This window comes from Alexandromys fortis, unplaced genomic scaffold (genome assembly GCF_014885135.2).
Source record: "Alexandromys fortis isolate MF-2015 unplaced genomic scaffold, M_Fortis_MF-2015_v1.1 scaffold_150, whole genome shotgun sequence".
Taxonomy (NCBI): domain Eukaryota; kingdom Metazoa; phylum Chordata; class Mammalia; order Rodentia; family Cricetidae; genus Alexandromys; species Alexandromys fortis.
In genome coordinates, this window is record NW_026068027.1 from 3235145 (window position 1) to 3261254 (window position 26110).

Genomic DNA, 26110 nt, shown 5'->3' on the forward strand with positions numbered 1-26110 from the left:
AAAATTGCTCTTCAAGAGTAACTTGCCTCCAACCCCAACTGGTACATTTGTGCATTCAGTGGAAAGCAAAGGCCTGGGCATCCACGTCTGATTTTCACCAACATTCACACCCTAAGTCTGACACCCAGTCCAGGGGATGGCTTAACAAAGCCAGGATAACAGACTTGGGTGAAGGAATTATGGGGCACCATTGTGGAAAGAGAGTGTTTCCAAACCCCTCCCATGTGTTGGGTCTCCTGCTGGGAGCAGAGAAGGAATCCAAGGCTGCGAAAAGAGCAAGACAACAGCCAATTGGTTAGAAGATGGGTACAGAGACGTGTCGACTTGATAGCCCACTCTTGTAACCCCGGCACATGGGAGGCTGAGGCAGGGGGGGTCACCGTGAGTTTGAGAACTACCTGGGATACATAATGGGTTCCATGCAAGCCCAAAATATATAGCAAGATTCTGTACCAAGGACACAAACAAACGATGTGTCTAGGAGCCTGGAATGAGAGCTGAGGAAAGAAGGGCTTGAGTACATATTCACACCCAACGAGCTCAGCTCAGCTCAGTGGACAAGGCATAAGATCACTAGGGGTGCTTTCTCCTGGCAGGGCCAAAGGAAAGAGCGTCGGCCAGGTATCAGTGAACCTCTTCTGAGGAGGAAAATGATTGGTACCTGCAAAGAGGATGCCAGCTTGCCAGGTGACCAGAATTCTGAAGACCCAGACATCTAAACAGCTCCACAGGCTGGCCTCATGGTCCTCAATTAAAACCTCTGGGAACATAAGTTCACCCTTTCCCAGGAAGTGGGAAATTCCAGAAGAAGCAGATACCAGCTTGGACTTGTCCCATCCTGGGAATTCTCTGACCCAGAAAGCTAAAGACTGGTCCCTTGAGAGCATCCACAAAGGGTTCAGCTGGGGCTAGGCCTGGGAGAGGGTCTAAGGCCAAGAGGACCCCAGGGCCAATGATGCAAGAAGGCCAGCAGGCAGCTCTGCTCTCCCAACATTCTGGCCCCTGCAGTGTGGTCCAGGAGAAAGTTCACCACCAGAAATGGAGCCTCTGGGTCCATCTGTCATAGGTCAGCGCCTGTGATGGCACTTCGCAGATGGAGGAGTCACACATTGGTGACTGACTCTTCCAGGGGTCCCAGAATTTCTGAGTTTCTGACTGAGAGCAATGGGCCCAAATAAGAGGCTGGTGCTAGAGTCGGTGAATTAAACCATCAGCTCGTACATGGCTGACAGGCAGTGGGTGGGAAGAGCGCTCATCACTACACACAAAACTCTGCTCTCAAAGCCGCACAAGGGAAATCTCCTGGGTGTCACACCCTGTGGTGACAGGCAAGAGGTGACGGGGTGAGGTGAGTATCTGAGCAGAGGATGTCCACAGAGCGCAGTTCATCCTGGTCAAGCCAGAGAAGCTGTCTGAAGCCACATCAACAGGGCAGATAGAAGCCAAGACAAAGTGCCAATGGCTCCCTGATATATAAATTTACCTACACTGAAAAAAAAATTCCACAAAGGTATAAATATGAAACAAACAAACAAATAAAAAAACACTAAGAAAATCATAAAAAAAAATGGCCTTCTAGAATATCCAGGTTAAATGACTGCCAGAAACCCAAGCCAACAGAAGAAGGGTCTGATGGTGGGCGGAGGAGATAGCTCGGGGAGGCAAAGCTGGGGAATGAGCATGCTGCCTCTGCGGGCCTGGGAGGAGGACACTGGGGGTGAGATCCAGCCAGAGCAGGATGCATTTGCCTGACACCCACACCCACCCGATGCCGAGATTCCCAGGAAAGCGGTTCTGCTCTGTCTTCCCCGCGCTCTGGCCTTCAGATGAGCACAGACATTCTCCCTGGGTAGTCGTCCAGCTGAGACAGCCTGCCAAGTACCACGTCCATTCAGTCCTTTCAGCCAGCTCCTCCCTCTGACCCACAGTCCACATCGCAGTTGAGGTTCCAGCTGCAGATGAGCTGTGAGGGGACACTATGAGGGCAGCCATCCCAGGGTACACACAGGTGACGATCTGAAGGAAGGTCCGCTCCACATCCCTTCAAGCAGACCCTTCGGAGGATGGACAGGTGTCTCCTCTGGGAGGACTGAGGCCCCCCCAGAGCCCAGAAGTCAAAGCATGCCCATGTCCTTTACTGCCTCCCTGTTCTTCCAAGGAAGGCAACCAGGCCCAGAGCTAGGCCCCCGGAAGCAAGGAAGTTAGATCATTTGGGATGGGAGGAGGGGCAGGTTCAGAACTGTTCCCAGCAGGAAAACTCCATCCTGGATTAGGCCATAGGATACAGGCTGAGTTGGGCAGGAAGGATGAAAACTCTTCCCTCCCCCGCTCCAACAGGTCTGTGTGTGTGCTCTGCTCCCTAGAGAAACAGCAAGTCCCTAGCAACCCAGGGCTTCCTGCTCCCATGACCTCAGGACTGAGTGACCTCAGACCCAAAGCTAGACTCTGGGAAAACCGGGACTAGCTGCAGAGAAGCCTGGAGACCTGGCTTCACCCTGTGTTTCAAACCTCCTAGGCATAGCTCCTTGCTCCCCTTTCCTAAAAGCCTCGGCCCCTTTCTCTTCACGACATCTGGGCTGTGCAGAACTTGCCCTCGGGGCATAGAAGACACGGGAGAGCCTTGTCCTCTTTCACAGGAGTGCACAGGACCCTTGGGGCTGCTTACTCCAACTAACTAGCTTAGCTATATTTTTTATGGACACTGGGATACCAAGCTTCAAGAGTCAGAGAAAGAACAACAGAATCATCCAAAATAAACAGAAGGAAAGAAGTAAGAAAGACAGAAGCAGAGATGAAATAGAAAACATGTACACAATAGAAAGAGTAACAGAACCGAAAGCTCATTTAACGATCAATAACGCTGACAGACCTCTAAGGCAGATCATGACTGAGCCAGCAAGAGAGTCCTGAAGGTTTCTTATAATCAAACATTACAAAGAAACCGTAAAGCCGAGGCTGGAGAGATGGCTCACAAAAATGTTAGACCACATAGAGCCAGGCGTGGCAGTGCATGCCCCCAATCCTAGCATCTCTTGGAAGGCTGAAACATGAGATTTGTGAGTTTGAGGACAGCTCAGCCTACATAGAAAGACATTTTTTTTTTCAAAAATCAGGTTTTTTCCTCACACCCCAGCCACCTTGGTTGAGAGGCATTCTATACCTAAGGCAGAAAGATGGTGGCCACAAAGAAAACAAACGTCTCCGGAGATGATCAGTTCTGGACCCCAACTTATGAAAAGTGCAGCCATGCATGCTGGGCTCCAAGCTGACTCTGAAGGTGTTCAGAGATGGCAAAGCACAAGGGTTCATCCTCTCCAGCAGCTCAGCTTTGAGAAAATTGAAACAGAACACCACATGAGGCTGGCCAAAGCTGTCGTCCATTGACACAGGGACAACAATATTGACTTGGGCACAGCATGCAGAAAAGACCATAGCATGTATGTGCCGACTACCATTGATCTGGGGGCTTCCGAGCTTATTGGATGCATGCCACTACAGGGTGCAGAAGGGAAAGTAGGAGAGCCTTTTCCTTAATAAAACCTAAGGAAAGAGGGAGGAAAAAGTAATTTCGAGATATGTGACAGTGACAGATCATCTCTTTTTAAATCTGTACACACACTCCCCAAACCTCTACACGACACTGGGTCAGGTGATTGGCTACCGTCTACGTACACTCAAGTAACTGAGAAGGTTGATATCACATAAACTCCTTTAGAAAAGACAAAACTAGTCCCAGCTTCCTCCTTTACAAGCTCAACACAACCTTAAATACAAAGAACCCTTCTCCCCACCTCTGTGAGGACAGTTTGGAGAGGAGCCTGCAGAAGCCAATCCAACCTTATGAGCTACATACAAAAGTTTTACCCAAAATATTAGCAGACTGAACGTGGCATCGAGGGACCAAAAACAGCATGTCATGACCAAGTTGGGTTTGTTCCAAGAAGAAGAAGGTGGCTTAGTATTAGAAAAATCTATCTGTGGTGGGGGGAGACTAAGAGAAGAGGGGGGAAGGGAAACTGCAGTTGGGATGTAAAATAAATAAAAAAGAAAAATCTGCTTGCGTACCTCAGCACATCAACAGAGTAAAACAAGAGTCTAAGAGATGCGGGAAAGGGGTAAGTTAGAGTCAACATCCTTCTTCGTTGTTGCCGTTTTGTTTTAGGTTTTGATTTTTGAGACATGCTCTCACCATGTGCCCCACTGGGGTGTTGAGCGCATGGTCCTCCTGCCTCAACATAATTGTTGTACCCTACACCTAGCTCAGCTCTTACCATTAATTTTAAATAAAACAAACTTGGAGCCAATGAAACTTCATCACTTAATAAATGCCATCCATCAAACAGCTGCATCAACACGCTGGCTTAGTGCTGAAGCATAAGATTTTTGTCAAAGCTGGGAAGGAGGCGAGGACTCTGCCTAGCACCACTTCTGGTCCCCGAGTGATGGGAAGCAAGGGAAAGGAATAAGCAGGAGCGGCTGGGAAACCATGGTGATTAGTTCCAGACAGCCCAACTCTCTGTACGAGAACCCGAACGAGCCACGTTGAGGCTACAACAAGGCAGAGAACTCAGATCTCCCATCGGCTGGCTACCCAGCCTGTCCTGGCATCTCTTGAGTCCTCGGGGAAACTTCTCTCCACAGCAGAACAAGTGCCACCTCTTCTGTGGAGGCCGGACACAGCTGGGATAAAGCGGGGCCCCTTCGTCTACTCCCATCGATGGATATCCTGTCAGAACAGGTTTGCCCTGGTGGACAGGCGTGTTTGCAGGGTCTGGCCTCAGGGGTCAGGCCTCGGCTTCTAATACTGCTCCTGTCCTCATGCTTCTGAGATGGACAGAGCAAACCTGTGACAGTCCCATGTCTGTGTCAGTCCTGGCAGATTCTCGCCACAGCAATGGACACTGATCCTACAGATGGACCTGGCCATGGAGGGTTCGGGCTCTGTCATCCTGTCTGTCTGTGGCAATTCTGTGCTTACCTAGCTAACCTCCATGCAGATGAGAGAGCCAACCCCACTTATCACAAGAGCTGGAAGGGAGATGCTGGGCCAGGGGCATCAGCCCACCTCAATCCGACATGACTTACCAGGTGGGGCTCCTGCCAATTGTATCTGCTTCCCAAGCTCACGTGTCCTTCCTGACCTTTCTCCATGGGTAGTTAACGAGCTTTTCATCCCTGTCAGATCCAATCAGCCCTTGTTACTTCATTGAGCAGCTAAATCAACAAGGAAGCCACATGGATTTGGTCACCAGGGAGCTAGACAGGTGCCAGCAGAGAGAGCGGCAGAAACAAAGACAGCTAGTTCCTGGGAGTGAGGACTAGGGAGCAAGCCAGGGTCAGAGAGCCCTGGAGGTGCCCAAGACGGTGAAGACAAAGGGGAGGCCGAGGACACAGACAGAAAGAACTCGAATGAGCCAGTCATCTTCCAAGGTTTTAGGAGGGAGTGTCCACACAGACAATTTACCTCCCATGGTCCAGGTGACAGATGAGAGTGACAATGAGAAACCTTGCTTGATTTCTAAGGCTGGGTAGGCTGATTTCTAGGTTGTACTGAAAAAGAAAGGTACTGCTTTCCTCTGCCACCAGGGGGCAGGAAAGGCTCCATAGTGACCTCACAACAGGAGACTGGGCTCTGCATCCCAGCATCCAGCTGTAGCGGCAGGGTTTCTAAGAATCCTCTCTTGGGCTCCTATTTTCTCACTAGCTGGTCCTATGAGGATTAGCAAGGCATAGCAGCCTAGGAGGAGACAGAAGGGGTTGCCAGGAGCCAGGGCAGCTGAAGTACCCAGAATCCACAAATGTTCCTCCTCCAAAGGAGAAGGCTTACAGAGCTGGGTGAAGTGGGGATGCTTGGAGGCTATCTGAATGGAAGCCATGCTGGTCAGCCCACGGAGTGTTACTCTGACCACTGGGCATTGTCTCTGAGTTGTGTTTATCGATGCAGCCTTTCCTGGGGGTGGGGTCCTGGGCCCAATGTCCTGGGTGCCCTATTCCCGCTCTTCTGAGCCCACCATGAACTCATCCACAGCCCGCCTTCCTGGAAGCCTCAGAAGCCACAGTCTATGTACTGTATGATTTGACAAGTGGGAAGGAATGGATGGGAAAGGACCAGAGGAAACGTGGGTAGGGGAAAGGAGGTGTGTGTGTGTGTGTGTGTGTGTGTGTGTGTGTGTGTGTGTATGTATGCGCGCGTGCAAACATGCGTGTGCGTGTGTATGTGTGCACGTGTGTGCGTGCATGTGTGCGTGCGTGCATGTGTTTGTGTGTGTGTGTGTGTGTGTGTGTGTGTGTGTGTGTGTATGTAAGACAGGCTGGGGCAGGTGTCTCTCTTCTCCCCCCAGCCCCCCAGCCATGCCTGTCAGCCAGGTGTGATCTCCTACCTTACAATATGACGAGAGCCCTGAATGGCCAGTGGCATCTGATACTCTCCATCTCAGACCTAGAAATATTTCCCAGAAGGCTTTGCATCCCCAAGGTCAAGAGCTCATTTCCTTCCCTCCCTTCCCAAACCATGTGCATTTCAGAAGAAATTTAATCCCTGGGGTTCCGACTCCTCCACACTTACATCATTTAAGGCTTTTCTGGGGAGATGTGATCCCTTGGAAACACCTGGAGAGGGTATCTGGCTTGGTAGCCTTCTCCTTGCTAAGCTTGAAACAAAACAGAGGAGGGGGAAAGAGGGAGGGAGGGAGGGAGGGAGGGAGGGAGAGAGAGAGAGAGAGAGAGAGAGAGAGAGAGAGAGAGAGAGAGAGGAGGGGAGGGGAAGGAAATAGGAAGTCACATTTTTGTNGGCACCAGGGCAGTGGAGGGTCTCGGGCTCTGGGCACCAGGGCAGTGGAGGGTCTCGGGCTCTGGCGAACTGTGTGAACCTGAAAACATCACTTCCTTTGGTTCTTAGTTTTTAATCCAAAAGTCAGGGTTTTGAGTTCAAAGCACATGGCAAACACAGCTTCCTGGAGCCCAGACAAGAAGGACTGAGAAGTGACAAACTGTTCCAATTGAACAGAAGAGTGGCTCCCGGCAGGGGATCCAGAGACCTCTAAGGTCCCAGTAAATGGAGGTAGCCTTGTCCAGGTTCCTGGCTCTTCAGTCACCTGGCCTCTGGCGCGCCCTACAAGTGTGTCTCCTTCTCCCAGGCAATGAGTTCTCGCTTGACTGGCAAGGGCGAGCAGTTGAGAGCAGAGGGGCCATCCTGAGGTGGACGCCGCCCTGGCTGCGGCAGACTGGGGTCCGGGGTGATGAGTCTTTGGATGCGCTGTGGGGAAGAGAAGCGGGGCATGAAGGAGCATGAGCGAGCACTGGGGTGAGCGGGAGGATGCTCTTTGTGGATGTGTCCCCAGGCACAAAGCCAGGCACTCCGGGCTAAACGCAGGATGGTTCTGAGATGAAAATGGACATGAGCGGTAACTGAGAGTGTGAACTCCTGGGTTCCAGTTCCGACTAGAATACCTAGGCAGTCTCAGGTAATCTGCCGAAACTCTTCCATCCCTTTAGCCCCCTCACTTTCCTCATCCATAAAATGGGGGTAGCAACACCTTATGGTACAGTTCCTGGCACAGGGCAAGTGATAAGTGCCACGATTGTCATCACTGTCCTAATTACTATTGGTATATGTCCCGTGAAGTACGTCCCCAGTCATCTGCTGGTTTTGGTGTGTCAACCCTCCCCTCGTTCTCATTTTTGGCTACAAATACAGTTGTGATGATGGGGATTGAGAATCTTGAAAACCTCACTGTGACCAGGAAGCAGAAATCATGTCAATGAAGAGATATACTCAGGCTGCAGGTATGAGGATACAGGAAGAGGCTGGAACCCAGAGGCCTCTCTGCAGCCAAATCAAATGCTAGCCGCCCCCATCTCTGACCTTCTTGATATGCAAGAATTCAAGAAGCTCATTTACGTAAACCACTGTAGATCAGCTCTCTATTACTGTTGGGCAGTCTGACTTTGACAGACATAATCAATGCCTTTTTGGGTCATCAGCAATGGTTTCTTCAAAGGAAGCATAAACCCAAACTGCACAGGAGGTGGCTGTGCCCCAGTGGGAGCTACGATAAGCAAAGAGGCCAGGAGCCAAGGTATGCTTGGCAGATTTCCTAGATCCAGGATGTGTGTGTGCCCTTTAACACTTCTACATCTGGCGCTTTTGGTCCTCGTTTTCCCTTAACCGTTAAGTTGTTTGTTCCTTACTAGCTGGCCTTAGAGATCAGTCTGACACCTGCGAACCCAGGATTGCAGAGTCCTGCTCTTCAAAGGCCTTTAAAGTCTCCATATATCCCCTGGGCTTTCCTGCGTAGGGAGCTGGTGTGTGCTCCTGGCCTAAGCCTCCCTCAAGGGCCTCCTTCACTGGGTCACCTCCACAACCACCTACCTTCTTGAAGGAGCCCTGGGTCTGCAGGAGGGTGATGATGATGAAGAGTGGAACACAGGCCATGGAGGAGAAAGCCAAGAGCCATCCAATGAAGTAGCCCCAAGACGGGTACATGTAGACGTTGTTGTATTTGAGAGGTGTGTACTTGCTCAAGGAGAAGATGAAAGTGGCCTAAAAGGGAGAGGGCTAGGATGAGACGGGGGCCACTAAGAGTCTCTCACTGGCCACACCAACAGCTGAGGACAGAGGACCACCCAACCACACTGAGGGGCATCTGAGGTAGGACAGCATCATTGGGCCATCAGTCACAGTTGGTGAGTACGGGGGCTAAGGAGTTCAAGGCAGACAGAGAAGGCCTATTGGGAAGAAGTAGAGCTGTGAGGGAGGGCTGAGGCAGAAGGAAAACTAGATGAAGGCAGATGGATGAGGGGCCCTGTAGAGAACAGAGAGCAGGGGACCAGCCCTCCTACTCAGGCAGGAAAGAGCCCCCAGATCCCAAGTCTTCCACAGACAAGAGGGAGAAGGGGCAATGGGTAGGTACATACCAGGCAAAGGCCGGGGGTCAGAAAGAGCCAGGAGATCTTCACCAAGGGCCACGGCCGGTAGCCAATCATGTCCTCAACGTTGTCATAGAAACGGTCTGCCCCTGTGCCAGCAGATTTGGTAGAAAGGGTGAGAACCAGAGGTGAAGACAACTTCTTGGCCTTTGGACTCCCCACATCCCCTCCGCCAACCTGCCTGTGATAGAGATGGTGGCACAGTGGGTAGAGAGGCAGACCCAGCCTCCCAGCCACAGAGCAGTGACAGTGGCAGAAGCTGCCACTCACAAGCTGTTGGGACAATCTGCTGTCCTGTCTAAGGATGAGTAGTGTCTATCCTGCTCACACAGCAATATACAAACCTAAAGAGCCAATCCCAGCAAATATCCTCACTGACCCACACCGCAGAGGGGAGAAAAGCCAGAGGAGTACTGGAATAGAGCTGTGTGCTGGGTTCCAGACCTGTGCTTTCCTCACGCTTGCCACTACCAGCTTGACTTGTGCTTAAAGACGCTGACTGGCTTTGCTTATGTCTACTCGCACACCCGCCCTCATTTCAGGTGGAACCAGTCTCCTTGGATGTGAAGAACCATTCACTGGTGGCCACATCTGGGGGACTCCTCTAACCCCAGCTCCCTGCCTTCCCACTGATACTGACACATGAACACCAACCTTTAAAGGACCACAGCGTTGCTTTTCTAAAGCTTGCCAGAAAGTGTGATATATCAGCTTCCTCCGCCACCTCGACCGAGCTCGTTAGAGCCTTTGAGTACGAGAGTAGCAGTAGAAATAGGCGGATATCTAATGCTCAGTGTGGGAAGGTGGGAGTCAGCTCCAAGGCCAGGAAAGGACACCACGGGAAGGCCAGGTGGTGACGGAGTAACCTTTTTATTCAGGCTTCCTCTAAGACCCTAATATGAAACCGGGCAGTGGTAGCACATGCCTTTAATCCCAGCACTCAGGAGGCAGAGGTAGGCGGATCTCTGTGAGTTCGAGGCCAGCCTGGTCTACAAGAACTAGTTCCAGGACAGGTTCCAAAGCTACAGAGAACCCTGACTTGGGAGGGGGGGGGAGACCCTGGTGTGGGAGGTCCTTCTGTCTATGTGTTGCTCTTATTGGTTAGTGAATAAAGAAACTGCTCTGGCCTATAGCAAGGCAGAACTTAGCTAGGGGGGAAAACTAAACTGACTGCTGAAAGATAGAAGGCAGGGTTAAAGAGAAGCCCCGCTGGGGACAGACACCAGAACTTTGCCCAGTAAGCCACGGCCTTGTGGCAGTATACAGATTAATGAAGATGGGTTAATTTAAGATATGAGTTAGCCAGAAATACGCTTAAGCTATTGGCAAAAGAGTATTGCAAATAATATGGTTTCTGTATAATTATTTTGGTTCTGGGCAGCCAGGAACAAACAAGCAGCCTCCTACAATAAGACCCTAATATGAAGTGGCTACTTATTCTCTCTGCTATGAACCTTTGGACATTGCACTGTGTCCCTGATCTGTGGCAGAGCCTGCAGGCCTGGAGAGGAGATGGTATCTCCACTTGGTAGCTGTGTAAGCTTAGGCAGTATAGCAGGTATCCCCAGCCTTCTTTCCACCACACGAGGCCGATTTGCAAACCTTGCAATGGCCTGTGACCTGCCCAGGGCAGTGCCCAGAACCCCAACTGTCACTTAGACATTGAGACACTGAGATTGCTACTTAGTGATCTCAGTGCTGTGGGGCCCAGGCCATCCATGGAAATCAAGGTGTGACAGTGACCTCACTGTAGGAAGGCAATGTGTAACAGCCACGATGGGGGTCTCTCCGCGCAGTGTTCAGTGTTTAACAAAGCCTGCAGAAGTGGCTTGGCTGTTGGAAGGGGAATGAAGGAATGGGTGTGGGGGAAGGTGTCAAGTCAAATGGCCTTAAATGTCCCCTCTGACTGGGGCAGATGAAGGAAATCTTTTTTGTTCTTGTCATGACTCTAAGAGAGACATCAGCCTCTTCAGGTCGTGTGTGACATTCCTAGAAAAGGGAATCAGAGCAGCCAGACCAGGCTCCCATTCTGGACAGAGCCTACCCTCATCAGCCCTAGAACACCTTGATCCTACTGCATAGCCACCTGCCCCACTCACCATATACCCAGCCGATGCAGATCACCTCAAACAAGGAGAGGAAGAGCAGGCATATGCCGCTGGAGGCGTAGTAGTCAAAGAGCTGGAAGATGTACATCCCACCCTGCGGAGGAGGAGGGAGCTGAGGCCCAGGGAGGACCAACACCTGCTCCCACAGTGAGGTGTGCTGGCCTGTCCTGCTCAGAAGAAACGTTTGGCAGCTAGCGGGAGTCTGTTCTGCCTGACTCTGTGGTCAGGAATTACCATCTGCCTTGGGACAATAATGTCTGATACCCACAGGTGCTGGGGTGGAGGACCTGTGGTGTATTATCCGCCCAGCACCCACTCTTGGGGGAACTGGTACCCCTCAGGCTGTTCCTTTCGGGTTGTGGCAGTCCTCTCCATACTGAAAACCTAGGGAAGGATCTTAGCCTGAGCATCTGTCAAACTCAAGAAAAAGCCTGATTGGCTGAACGGGGAGAGGTGCAAGGATCAGAAACAGCCTTCATTGGGATCACAGAGGGAAATCTGCCTGGAGGCCAAGCGACCTGAGGAAAGGGAGGTGGGACATAAAAAGGAACACTCCAGATTCATACATTTAACGGAAACCAAACTAGCTGCAGACTTTGCTGTCACCTGACCCCGTTCAGTGTCCTTTGTCTTAGGGCACTCGGGGTGTGGCGCCCATCACCAGCACTTAGATTCTAGTGAGTGGGACCTTCAACCTCACCATGAGGGGACAGAGGGAGTGGGAAGGAATGATTCTGAAAAGTCAGCAGTCCCGTGCTACCCTCTCACCTCAGTGACCAGAAGGAGCCCCATCAAGTAGCACACGATTGCGACAGCCAGGATCAGCAGTTCGCGCCGCCCTCTCTTCCTGAGCTGCTGGGGAAACATGTCCATGGAGGAGGTCACCAGGCACTCCATACAGACAAACTGTGGGCCAGGAGAGTAGAAGAATGAGACAGCGGTGCAGCCATGGCACTGCCCCCACGTGACCCCACCATGCTTCTACACTGGTGTGGGGGCAGGGGCAGGGGCAAACCAGTTAGTCCCTCAGCTACAACTTCATATCAGTGACCCAATAGGGAAGGTTGGAATTGGGGAGAGGTTCTGCACCTCAAGGCTAGGACGGATGGGGCTGGACCATGTGGCTGGGAATGAGCTTCTCTAGAGCAACTTGGTGAGTGCCCATGTCCAGGGGCAGGCTCAACCCTGAGAGCAAGGTGGCAAGATCTTTCACAGCAGGGACTCTGGAGGCCTGGGACTACCCGTCAGAACCCCAAGGAAAAGAGTGGGGCCTCTGATTCATGGTCAGGGAGAAGTACATGAAGGAAAGTACTGCCAAGAATAGCAGAAGCTGAAATGGAGACCCGAGACAAGGGTTCCATACCTGGCTGTCCAGCCCTAGAAACAGGAGCATGAGGAAGAAGAGGCAGGACCACAGTGGGGACAAAGGCATCATCGTCACGGCTTTGGGGAAGGCAATGAAGGCCAGACCAGGACCTGCCAGGCACACAACACAGCTCGCTGGGCTTCAGATCCACTTGCTACCTAAAGAGGAGCCCTGTCCTTAGCAGCGTGTGCCACCAGGAGTTCCTGGGAACATCTGCACACGTCTCCCATCCCTGTGAGGGTCAGTGAGAGTCTGTGAGAGTCTGTGTGCTGTTAGTATCTAGGTGTATCTGAAAATTTCTGTATGTATGAGTGCCTGGAAACTCGTGTCTACGGGAATCACCTGCGAGCCTTTGTGGGCCTCTGTGAAGGTTTGTGGGCCACCATGAGTGTCCGTCTACAAGTGTCTATGAACCTTACAGGGTCTGTGAGAGTCTATGCCCGTCTCTAAGCATCTATGTGCATCTATCAGTTGTCTGTGTATGCCTTGATTTTCTGTGAGCACCTATGTGGATCTGTGAGCATCCATGAGTGCGGACTTCGGTGATTTTATGTGCTTTTGTGCTCATTTATGAATGTCCGAGTTTGCACGCGTGTGTATGTGAATTTATACATGTAATTCTTTGTGAATGCCTATATAGACCTGTGTGCTTCTGTGAGCATCTGTGAGTGTGCACATCCACGACCTCTGTGTGCCTCTGAGTGTGTCAGTGAGTGTGTGCTTCTGTCATCTGCGTGTGTCTCTGTGTGTCTGTGAGCATTTGTGAGTGTGCACGTCCACGACCTCTGTGTGCCTCTGAGTGTGTCAGTGAGTGTGTGCTTCTGTCATCTGCGTGTGTCTCTGTGTGTCTGTGAGCATTTGTGAGTGTGCACGTCCACGACCTCTGTGTGCCTCTGAGTGTGTCAGTGAGTGTGTACTGCTGTGATCTGTATGTGTCTGTGAACATCTGTATGAGTCTTGAACATTTTTAGTACATGCTTGTGAGCACCTATGTGTCCCTATGAGCACTTTTGGGTATCTAGAGCAGTTGTGAGCTCTGTGTGCAGGCATGTGGGTATGTCTGTTTAAGGAAAGTAAGCTCATTCTAGGGGCTGGAGAGATGGCTCAGTGGTTAAGAACACTGCCTGCTCTTCCAAAGGTCCTGAGTTCAATTCCCAGCAACCACATGGTGGCTCACAACCATCTGTGATGAGATCTGGTGCCCTCTTCTGGCCTGCATGCAGACAGAATACTGAGAATACTGTATACATAATAAATACATAAACACTGTATATATATAATAAATACGTAAATGTATACATAATAAATAAATCTTTTTTTAAAAAAAGTAAGTTCGTTCTATGTTTTTCCCTGGGGCAAAGCCTCATGTATGCTTGTATTCTCTCTCCCTCCCTCCCTCCCCTTCTCCCTCTCTCTCCTCCGTTCTTCTATCCCACACATCTAGACACTCTATTTATGTCACACAACCCCCATACCCGAAGTTAAAAAGGCCCCTAGCCCTGGTTTCTGGGACTCCTCCCTCTCCGTAATACAGGTCTGTGTTCACTGACTCTCCTTCCCAGAGTCCCAAGAAAACTGTGGGTATGGAGAGTGTCCCCTACCTGACTCAGCCACTTCAGAAATGGGTATTCCCTGCTCTTGAGACATGAAGCCCAGGACGGAGAAGACGACAAACCCAGCCACAAAGCTGGTGGCACTGTTCAGGAAGCAGAGGGCTATGGAGTCCCTGTGGGGACAAAGAAAGTCAGACAGAGAAGGGGAAGAAAAGAGAATGAAGAGAAAGGGCAACCCAAGAAGGAGAGATGGAAAGGCAGAAGGTAAGAAAGGAAGAGAGATGAAGAAACCCAGAGGGAAAATGGGAAGCAAGGACAAACACACCAGATGTCGGGGGAAGAGGGGACCAGCAAAGGTGTGGAAGAAACTGGGCATTGGAAGGTGTCCACACAGGTACTGCTCAGCTCCCCAAGAGGCAGAGTTGCCCGTGCCTGCCCATCCCGGCCGCTCTCACCTGTAGCAGTTGTTGTGGTACTTGTTGTAGCTGCCCAGGGCTGTTAGGCACCCCTGGCAGATGGCAAAGGAGAAGAATATCTGGGTGCCTGCATCCATCCATACCTATGTGAGGCCCAAGAAAGTGGAAGAGGCAGTGAGGACTTAGAGCTGTGGCCGGCAGGACACAGCCCCCATGACAGCACATCCCACCCGGCATTGTGCCTGCATCCTGCTCCCCCGTAACCCACAGCCACCTTCTCACGGGCAGCACCCATCTTCAGTTTGGCTCTGAGTACTCAGAAAGCATCAAGGGCGCATGGGCTGCTTGTTCCCTAGGAGCGTCTACAGACCCAGAGGGACCTGGACCTGGCACAGCGGAGTCCCTGCCTTCCTTCAGTCTGTCTGACTGCACGGCACCCTTTGAACTGTGACCTGGCACACACACTTTCTCATCAAAATATAAAGAAATCCACCAAGACTTCTTGGCGGAAGCAAAGAACGTGCTCGGACAAGTCCTAGAGGAGGCCAAGACGTCCATGAGAAAATGCCCAGCCCCACCCGCAGTGAGCAATAAAATAAACATAACATGATAAGTGATACAACTAGGTCTACAACGCTACCAAAGAGTCAAATAAATTATAACTGGGGCTGGTGTCGTAGTACTGGCTGGAGGTGCTGAGTTCAAGCCCTAAAATCAGATTAAAAAGTCAGGCACAGGGTAAAGCACTTGTAAGCCCAGTGCAGATTCAGGAGCTCCCTGGCCAGGCAGCCTAAGTTTTAGGCTGGTGACAGGCACAGGAGTGGGTGGGGAGTAACCAGCCCTCAGATGGAAAAATATTCAGAAAAACAAATTGTACGTGTCCTAACAAGGACCAGCTTTTTCTTAGCACTGCTGCCTGTGTGGACACAATGGAACGGCTATTTCTAAAAGGCTGATATTATGAGAAATCGAGAGAGAATTTAACGTGCGTGGTAGGGTGAACTTCGGCCAGACACACATATCACACCATTTCTAACGATAGATCTGAGAGTCCGTGGCTCTGGTGTTGTGGACAATCACCCTCAGATACTGATAGACTGTGTCTATTTAAAAGTAGGCGTCACCTCAGAGTCTGAGGCCAGGGGTCAGGGTCCAGCAGGGCAGAGAGATGGTCTATTTGCTCCACTGGGCTACCCTCAGCAACAGACGGTACTTAGCTATTAAAAGAGGCCCTCAGGATATTTTTGCTGAATAAATTATGTTTGGAGGGGATATTACACAGATGCTGAGGTGAATTTAAAGGTGAATGCATTTAAAGGTGAATTTAATGGCATGGAAAAGGCTCGTAATATAATTTAAGTCAAAAGGATCTATTTCTCTAAATGAAATTATCTCAACTGCGTTCACACGTGCACACCATGGGGGTAGGGAGGTGAGAGGAAGTACACTAATAGTGGTGATGGGATTTCTAGAGCCTTCCATTCGTTTCTCACAGTTTTCTACGCTATCTAGTTCTTCTCCAGGATACAACTGTTTCTTCTAAACCAAAGGAAAATTAATAGAAGACATTGGAAGCACAGTATAGTCTGATGAGGACACATCTCAGGTAACAGTCCCCTTGGGGTTCGCACCTGGGGGTCCTTGAGGCGGAGCAAGTCTGGCTTCAGGTAGAAGACAATGCCCTGGTAGGCTCCAGGAAGGGTGACACCCCGGATGAGAAGAATAATCAACATCAGGTAAGGAAAAGTGGCTGTGAAATAAACAACCTGAAGGGAAAGCAGACTAAAATCACTGCTGGCATGGATACCCAAAGGTGGGGAGGAGCGGGGTGGCAAAAGGGGAGGCAGGGAGTCACCATGATCGTCCTGCTCCACCTCCACCGGTGCCCAGGCCGAGCAGATAGCCAACACATTCATCACTGGAGCTCAGACCTCAGACTTCACACAGCCGCTGGCGAGCACATGCTACATTCCACACCTCCCCTTACACATTCCAGTGGCTCTGACTCCCCAGCAGCGTGATACACACCACCAGCAGGGAGGGGACAGGGGAGAGAGCAAGCAGGGAAGATGGGAGAGGAAGACACTCCCAGGCCGCAACCTTTCAAAGACACCTTTAAGTCCAGAACCTGGCCCCCTCCATCCACCATCCTGGGTACCCTCCCCAAACCTTTGAATGTGGGTGCCCCTCCAGGAGGAAGGTAACCACACTTGTCTGGCAAGCTGAGGCCAATTCATACTGTACTTTTCCAGGTCATGGCTGGGGCAGCGCAGTGGCCTGAGCATCCTAGAGACTCCAAAGGGACTCCATGCTGCCCTGACCATCTCGTGTCTGTCTGGGCATCATTGTCACCAGCACCGTTATCATCTTCATCACTGTCATTGCCTTTTCTGACCACAGCCCAAGGAATAAGGAGCATTATCACCATTAATGGTAATATATCTCCGGGAGGCTCACACGTTTGAACACTCGGTTCCCAACTAGCGGTACTACACTGGGAAGTTCTAGGACTGTGTGTGGGACAAGGGCCTTAACTGTGAGATGGGCATTGTTACACCCCAGCTCTGCTTCCCATCCCAACCCTTGGCTTCCTGGTCAGCATCATGTAACAACCAGCCGCCTCCAGTTCCCACCACCACGGGACACTCTCCACCACAACTGCACTCTCTCAAACCCCAGGCTGAAATCAACCTGTCCTCCATTACAGCGCTTCTCAGTCCAGGCGCAAGGGCAACCAGAACATTCGGAATTTGCCAGTCTTGATTTTGAAAAGCGTGAGCCATCACTCCAAGTTCTCTGGACTGGAAATGATGCCCAGGTCTAAAATCTTGCTTCAGAACAAGCCCACTGAATGCCCATTCTTAACTTAAGCCCCTTCACTGATGGGCACTGACCCCCAACATGACTCTGTTTGCTAATGGGTATGGGAACTGTTCTTTGTGTATCCTTTAAATACAACAGGAAAGCCATAAGAATATGTGGCCCTGTCACACATAATGGAGAGATATACGGACACACAAGGAGAAGAATGGGGGGCAACTCCCCCTACCCTCGCAATTGCTGGCAGCTTGGAAACTGATGAGCTCCAAGCATGGGACTCTCCTGGTTTATTCTGCTCTAAATATTGCTCAGATAAGCAGGTCTTTAGAATCCTGTTGCAGGGAAAATGTCTCCCCTTGTATTGAGTTAAACCCTTGTTCCTGCAACTTTACCTGTTCTTATATGTATCTCTCTCCAAATGCTCTTTGGTTCTGCTCTCCTGAGGGGCCTTCTCAAGTGTCCCTGAGGACTCTGTGACTGTAAGCACTCCTAAGGAGCCAAGGTACCTTACCTTGCCCGTGGACTTGACCCCCTTCCAGATGCAGAAATAGCAGATGATCCAGGCAAGCAGGAGGCACAAGGCCAACTCCCAACGCAGGGACCCCAGGTCATGGATGCCCGATGTAATACCCAGAACCCGTCTCCTAAGGGATTTGGAAAAATAAGTTGAAAGACCAAAGGGGACAATCTGCCTCTGTCACCAAGTCTCCTGAATCAGAGTTGGCCCAACGGATGACACTCCTTGGGGCTCCCATCCCCCTGCTCTCCCCAACCTCTCCATGGCCATGCCATGTCCCCACCTGTGGTCTAGTTAAAAGACCAAATCACTGTAATCCCACAGGTATCTGTGTCTTTCTAACTCATCCAGGCTTCTCCATTGTACAGCGAGATAGAGAGAGTGAAGGTGCTGAAATTGGGAGTGGGTGATGGAGAACAGACATGGCCATGCCGCAGGATCAGAGGGAGGTGATGGAAGTGCACAGCCATCTAAAGATGAAGGTGGGGGTGTGCACACAGGGGAGAAAGTTCAGATAATCCAGAAAGGGCAGGTGGGAGGACAGGGGTAGACAGGTGAGTGCTGAGTGCGTGCAGGGTGAACCAGTGGAGAAACAGGTCGTGCAAACTGCCTATAGAGATGGAGGTGCCCACCGTCCTGCAGGAGGGAGAATGAGGAGCACATGTCTGTGGTGAAAACACCAGTCAGTGCCAAGCTGTCCACTGGATACCAGTGCGCCCAGCTCAGAAGAGACACACACAGCTGGCTGCCAGGAGATGATAAAGGTGGTGTCCATCACCCTGTGGACAGGTGTCCAGGGATGTGTGGGTACTGCTGGAGTGCGGGGATGGCATAGGACAGCCGTGAGAATGAGCGGAGGCAAACGAGAAAATTCAAGTTTGTACAGACATGTGAGGGCTTGGGGTAAGTGTGAAGGTATAGGCAGAAAATCAAGACTGAATGTGAAGGTTCCCTTATCCCTCAGCGCTATGGATCTCGAGGGGCAGAGGGTGGGTAATGCTAGAAAGCGTGCACAGAGTCTAAAGCAGGCATCAGCTTTCAAACCCTCATGGTAAGTATGAAGGTGCAGATAGGCCATCAAGGCAGGATGTGAAGGCTCTCTCATCTCTAAGTGATACAGGTCTGGGATGGGTGATGGGTGACGGGTGGGTGACGCTGGAAGACCGCACAGAGTCTTAAGTATGCACCACCAATGTTCAAGTTTGCACAGGCCAGACACCCAGGCTCCCTGTGCTTAGGACCCCTGGCATATCGCAGCCAGGTCCAGGACCTACTCCCAGAATTCCATGACAGGTGAGGTGAAGTTCTCAGAGTGGCTGGCTGCTGTGGCTGCCGAGTGGTTCAGAAAGTCCACACAGTGCTCTGTTGGGGACAAGGTTAGGATGACCATCAGTTAGGGACCAGATGAGTACAGATGCCCTTGCACTTACCCCCTGACCTTGCAACCAGAGCTTCCCACCATTTCTAGGCCCAAGAGGTTCCTCGGGAGCCAGGATATCAGTGGTACCAGCTCCTCTTCTGTAGAGCCTGTGTCCGCTGCCTTTGCTCCCAGTGAGTCTGCCCACTCCTATGAATGCCCTGGCATCCACCAGAACAACACAGAGCACAGACATGCACAGCCCACATGGGAAGTTCCCGTCAACCACCTGCCCTTGGCCTGCCCATTGTCACTCTGACTTGTCACCCTACGAAGAACCTAGTCCCTAGGCTGGAATTCTCCAGTACTGGTCTCAAGGTGGGCTCTTTCTTCTCTCGTTTCTCTATAATTGCTACACCCCTTTTCTCACCCATCAAGGTGAATTCTTGTTTTGTGGATTAATCTACCTCTATCATAGCCAGGTCAGACAATGTGGGGTCCTATCACCCCTTACTCAACTTTGACAGGGTGTTTGATATGAGGAGTACCCAAGAACTTTCGCTAAATGGAGGCGTGCCATGGTTGCATGACAGCCCCATGGATCCTGTCAGAGGTCTACAGCTACACAGAAGGACCAACCAGTAGAACTGACAGCACAACCCACACAGCTCAGTGTAGGGCAAGGTTTATGATGCCCTCTGTCACAAGCCACCATGGGCCAACCTCATGGGCAAGGCCCCATGGCAGGGCAGACACACACACACACCTGTGTTCCAAGAGTTGCTGCACGTCGTCCAGGGCAGCTCCCAGGTGAAGGAGCTGAACAGGTAGAAGAGAGCCCAGGCAAGGATGATGATGTAGTAGATGTTCAAGTAAGACTCAATGACCACAGAAGCCATGCCAATGCCTTCGGGAGCAAAGAGAGTCAAAGAAATTAGCATAAACAGAAAAACCAAGTCACGTGGGGTCTGCCGGTCACATGTGCTCCTACACCGAACTTCACATATCGGCATCTTAAGGACAGTGGTTAAATTCGTTATCTTACATATCCTCCAATTTCAGTGATAACACTTCCTCCCCATTCCTTTCCCTCCCCCTCCATCTCTATTTCTCTCTGTCTGCCTTTTCTATTTTTCTATTACTGTCATGTATTACTTCAAAATGAAAAGTGGCAAAGCAGGGAGAAGCAGGGCGAGCTTGGCAAGAGGAGCAGAAGCCAGTGGGGGAAGAGCTACCCTGGAGGAACTTGGTCTCCTCGGTGGAAACACACTGTGGAAATTCTCACTGCGCCCTTAGCTGCAATGCTTTACTGGGCTGGAGACCCATTAAGGGTCTTCTAAATACTGCAAGAGACCAACTTATGCCCCAGGAGGTGCAGCTTGCAATCAGCCTCATCTTTGATCGAGCAGCCTTCTCAGGAGCCAGGGAACCTAGTTTTTATCAGACACACTCCATCTGTTCAAATAACCCAGGTAGCCTGGTCCTTCGGGGACTAGCATGAGGAAAGATCTCTCTCTGCATCTTAAGTGTAAGGGATGTCTCAGAAGCAAAAGGGCTCAGGGCTCTCCATTGAAGCTCGGGGATCTGGCCAAGCCACTAAAGGAGGCTGGTGAGAAACACCCCCAGCTGCTGTGTCCGCCACCACAGATCTCCAGAGAAGAGCGAGCATGCTGCCCATAATCGAGGCGTGAAGAAAAGAGCACAGGAGGCCCTGGTTCAAACTCCCAGCTAATGGCGCCACTTCCTTTATCTGGAGAATGAGGTCAATGAAGGGATGAGCGGCCTGGGTAATGGAACGCACACCAAGTGCTCACGTGAACACTGGCACAGCCAGGCTGCACAGAGGTTGGCTGTGGCCGTCAGCAGGGTTTCTGTCCTTATGCCCTCTGAAGCCTGTTAGGGTCATGACATAGAGTCAGAGACATACTTTCTCTGGGTCAGATGAAGGTTAAGGTTCAGGTTCCTGACTGCGTCTTCCAATATCCACACCTCATTTGGTACCTAGAAGTCTGTACTGTTTCTCTTGACACATCCTTCTCCCTGGTCATCTAAGCTTTGGGCCCCAAGGAAGCTTAAGTCACGCAGCACAGGAGAGGATAGCGTGGAGAGTGGGTCTGGGGACAAGAAAGCAAGAGCAGCGACAACAGTAGAGGCAGGGAGGATGGTGGGTCCAAAAACTGAAAAGGGGGGAGGTTGGCGCTCACCTTGGAGGAGGGGGCAGATCTTCCTCCAAGCAGTGACGCTCCCCTGGCTGCTGTACTGGCCCAGAGCCACCTCCAGGAAGAACACTGGGATTCCACAGCTGAAGAAGAAGATGAAGTAGGGGACAAAGAAAGCCCCTGAAAGGGAAACAAAGGCAGAGTCTGAGCCACTTGCTGCTCAGGAACTCGGACTCCCCTCCAGCATTTCTACCCTCAGCCTCCTTCCTCACACCTAAGGCCCATGGTGTCTCCCCCTGCCTAGCTGCATGCTGTCAGGGATGCCCAGAGATGATCCTGACATGGGCCCCAGGTAAGGCAGGCAAAGTGCTGTGGGACAATGATCTTATACCCTCAAAAGATTTATCAGTTGTATTGTTTTAATATAATTTAATTTAATAAAACACTGATTGGCCAGTAGCCAGGCAGGGAGTATAGGAGGGGTGGCCAGAACAGAATTCTGGGAAGAGGAAAGGTGCAGTCTATAGTTGTCACTCAGACATGGAGGAAACAAAATGGAAACACCTCGCTGAGAAAGGTACCAAGCCACCTGGCTAACACAGAAAAGAATTATGGAATAAGATGTAGGATTTAAGAGTTAATAAGAAGCCTGCGCTACTAGACCAACCAGTTTATGGTTAATGTAGACCTCTGTGTGTTTCTCTGGGACTGAACAACTGCGGGACCTGGTGGGACAGAAACTTCTGTCAACGAGAAAGAGGTAAATCTTAAGACGGATGCTCCAATAAATGAACTAGTTACTGCGCTTTACAAATCGAATCACATATTAGTTTTGAAAGAAAAGCATGTGTTCTGTTTAATTTGACAGGCTTAGTAAACTATCAAGATGGCTACATTTCAGAAATAAACAGACAAAGCCTGTTTGGAAGCTCTCTTTGCTCACCAACAGTTTTCAGAGGACTTTCCTCCATCCCAGGGTCTGTTTGGTCTGCCTGCCCTGCAGCAAACCCTACAGGGACCCGTGGAGCTGCTGCTGAAGCATTATCTCAGCCCAGAGGTCCCTCCTGGGATGAAGATTCTTGCTTCTCTGCGCATTAGCACCTTACTCGTGCTTTCTGTAAAGGACCCTCTTCTAAACTGCAGCAGCATAGAACCCTCACAAGCCAGCCTCCCACCAGGGAGATACTGTTGTCACCTTTACAGATGAGAGAGCCCGTATGAAACTGGCTCTGGCCACACTGTGGGGAACCCTCGGCTCACGGTTTTCTCCAGAGCTTCCGGCACATCAGCACCCCCAATGTCTTCTCCTCCAATGGGCTGATCTAATCCTAGCCTGAGAACACCACCTGGCCACAGCCTCCTGGTGTGTCCCCCCCCCCCCGTCTGTGTACCTAAGCAGCCTGACAGTGTCCACGGGGACCTTAGCCAATACAGGGATTCAGTTGGAGGTTATTTTAGACTTTCTCTCCCTCTGCTCGGATCTACCTTAGGCAATGGCCCGGCCACTGACTCTTCCCTGAACCACAGAGCCAGAAATAAGACTTACAGAGGGCTCTCTCCTGGATGGGGCATTTCTTAAGGGTGGCTAAGTTTAGTGGCTCCCCTCTCTCACAACCAGATGTGAGCTTATACTAATACATTATTATCTTTCTGCTCTTTTGAAAGGCCGTTTTCTCTGCAGAACTGTGTTTATTAACCAATAATCAATGAATCTCTCTACATATTTTAATAAAAGATGAATTTCCATCCAGTAGTGCCTGCGGTCAGGGGGACATGAGCCCTGTTATCACAGGGAGTTAGAAGAACAATCCTAGCCTAAAGCGAAACAATGACATTTGGGTTAATCTGTGACATCATGTTCCCACATAAATCTATACCCAGCTTGTTTAGAATAAGGAAAGAACTAACTCCTGGTCCTTATCATTTTTCCTAGAACCCCCAAAAGCCAGTGGCTCCAAGATGAAAGCCAAGGCGCCTCATTTGGTCCCTCATATTAAAGATGAGAGGAAGAAAGGTGAGGTGGGGAGCCAGTCTGCTCCGTCGTAGTCAGTCCCTGGTAGCCTTGGAAGAACGCTTCCAAAAACATTTGGATGCCAGACCCACCATGCTCAAGACTCTTCTATGAAACAGTACGGTCTAAATGCAGGACCCATCCACGACTTCCAACTCACTCACCTTAAGATGTACTATCAAGGGAATGACAGGAAAAGACTGTGTACTCTTAGTACAGATGCAACTTTTTTAAAACCATTTCTGATCCACAAGAGGGTGCCTCCATCAATGCCTAACCTGTGTCAAAGTGTTGGGCACACCTGCTAGATATTCTTCAGGTAAAATATAAATGGGGTTTAGAACACTTTTCTAAACAGTGATTATCTCTAGTCCGTTTCCTTTTCCTGGAACAGTTCTGATATTATAATAAGAATACACCACTTCTGCAAGAACTACCTTCCAGACCCAAGAATGAATCCCATTGGTCACAGAGGGTCCCTCCTCCGCCTTCTTCACGTCTGCTCAGATGTCGCCCAGGGTCCCTCTGTCTTCTCCCTACCGTCCTCCTTGTCACTCAGCTCGTTACAATGACATCAGCAGCTTTCACCAGAATGTAGCACACAGACCATGTTCTGGCTTGCATCTAGAACAGAGCCTTGGCTCATGAGAGGCCTGCAGTCACGGGAGTTGAATGAATGAATGAATCCCGTTAGCCACTCTCATCTGTCAGAGGTAATGCCGAAACTAAGAACCCGGGCCCCATGGTTCTGCTGGTTGACTCACCTAAATCTCACAGAGTCCTGAATAACATATCACCCCCAGTTCAGAAAGAGGGATACTGAGGCTAGAGATGGAGCCTTCAAGATTCATGGAGGACCCCTTCCATTGACCACGCTTCCAAAGAAGGAGTGGCGCTGCTGACCGGGCCCAACGCTCCCCACCACACCACCTGAACATAAACTCACCACCTCCATTTTTGTAGCAGAGATAGGGAAACCTCCAGACATTGCCTAGCCCAATGATCTCCCCAGCCACTGACAGCACAAACTCCATCTTGTTGGTCCATTGGCCTCGATCCTTCACCTGGTCCTCGCCGTTCTGGTCCATCATCTCTCCCTCCTCAGGGACCCAAGAGACCACAGGATACCCATCTTCATGGACTGCAACTTTCCTGTCCATACTGGATAGGGAGTCCCTGTAAGGTAAGGCAGGACTGTGAGAGGCAGTAACCTGGGAAGGAGAGAAAAGGGTCTGTATACACACACACACTGCACACCCATCTCCCCTCACCCTGATCTCTCCAGCCCAGCTTTTCCGTTGGAATATTACCTTTCTTCCCAAGCTCTTGATGGCATTTATACCTAGAGTGATACTCTGCTCTCAGAGCTATGAGGTTGGGAAACAGATTCTAGCTTGCCAAGTCTTCGGCAAAGCAATGGATGAAGCAGGTTTTCAGGGGTCAGAGACTTACCGGACACCACCCAGGGTAGAGCTGTGATTAAAACCCCATCCCTGAGAACCTTATAGCTCAAATCCCTTTTGGGCTTTATAACCTGCCACCATCCCCGCTGGCCCCTCTCTCCAGATCGCCAGTATACTGTGAATAACAGCAACCTTGTCTCTGTCCTCCAAACCAGAAGGGCTCAAAGGCTGCTCAAAGGGTGTCGGGGTTAAAGGGCAGGTGCAATGGAGGTGGCTCATGGGGCTTTCCTGAGCTGTTAGGATCGATGGAGACCTGGTAAACATGGGAGCTGGCTCGCTGTGGGTTCTGATTGGGAGGGAGGGAGGAGGTGGGGCCTCTAGGCAAGGCCAGATGAGGATAGGGCTGGCATCAGGGCCAGCTGCAGGCCTTCAAGGAAAGCCGTTTCTTTGTATGTCTGTCCTGAGAAAGGTTAGGGATTCTGGGGCCAGGAGGGGTCGCTTGGATGGTGGTCATTTCAAGATGACCGCAAGATACTGAATGCCTGGCTCGTACGAGCACAGTCAGTCTGGCAGGAGCTGCCCATTGTGGCTGTTGCCATTCCCTTCCCCCTGAAAAGTCCAGCATTCCTCAAGCTTCCATAGGCCACTGTCTGTTTTCTGTCCCCCTTGTCTGTTTGTCAATTGCCAGGAGGTAAAATTGCATTTGGAACCCATGGTTGTTTTCTCATCCCTCCTTCCATACAGCTGATGACGCTGAGGCCCCTACTGGCCCTGCTCCCAGGGATATGCCAAAGAGGCGGAGCCTAGATTGTCAGGAAGGCACAGTTTATTGGCCCTCCCCTCCAGGGCCACTCGGAGAGTCAAATGACCAGGTCTACCGAGCACTCTGTACTCCTCCAGGGCTCTGAGGAAGCACAAGGGAGTCTTTTTATGAAGGAAGACTCTGTTTATTTGTTGGTCCTTTTAACCCAGGCAACAGCCCAAGCCCAGGTCCGTTAGAAAGGCGTGGGCAGAAGCCCTAGAGTTGTGGAAAATTTTGAAGGTGATTTGGAGGGTGCAGGCTATCCCAGGAATGAGAAAGCAAGGCAGGGTGAGGTTCTGGAATTGGGATAGACTCAGAGTTTCTTAACTGCAAGCTAGCTCCATGTAGGAACAGGATAAGGGGAGGCACCAGCCTCAGGCACAAGGGAGGAGGAGGCAGGGAGGGAGGGGCTCCAGGCTGCAGAACCAGAGTCCATGGGTGTTCCGTCCCAGGGGAGCAGTCAGTAAGGCCTGAACCCAGACAGAACTGAAACTGTGACACCCTGTCAAGTGCCCCCTGAATCATTTCCAAATGATAAATGACAAAGAGCTAACAAAGGAGCTGGAAACACCTCCACAGAAGCCCCAGACAGGAAACCAGGTTCACCCGGATTTGCTAATTACAGCAAGGACAGTCAACATTTGGGTCAAGATGAGTCTAAAGACATACC

General features: G+C 50.9%; 1 protein-coding gene across 5 annotated transcripts; it reads right to left on the minus strand.

Moving 5' to 3' along the window:
- Positions 1–6882: 6882 nt before the first annotated feature.
- Slc6a12 (solute carrier family 6 member 12) lies at positions 6883–24939 on the minus strand. Of its 5 annotated transcripts, none has more exons than XM_050163990.1 (15): positions 24831–24939; positions 24182–24411; positions 21270–21404; positions 19832–19972; positions 18983–19070; positions 17703–17835; positions 16003–16137; positions 14411–14514; positions 14004–14128; positions 12400–12512; positions 11805–11942; positions 11028–11130; positions 8917–9017; positions 8372–8542; positions 6883–7255 (listed from the first exon to the last, which is right to left on the minus strand). In XM_050163990.1, exons 2-15 carry the CDS (start codon positions 24393–24395, stop codon positions 7112–7114), a joined length of 1845 nt encoding a protein of 614 aa, XP_050019947.1. In that variant the 5' UTR covers positions 24396–24411; positions 24831–24939; the 3' UTR covers positions 6883–7111. The 5 variants fall into 5 exon arrangements, with proteins under 5 accessions (XP_050019947.1, XP_050019946.1, XP_050019945.1 ...); XM_050163989.1 differs by lacking the exon at positions 24831–24939 and adding an exon at positions 24688–24824; XM_050163988.1 differs by lacking the exon at positions 24831–24939 and adding an exon at positions 24546–24638.
- Between the last annotated feature and the right edge of the window lie 1171 nt (positions 24940–26110).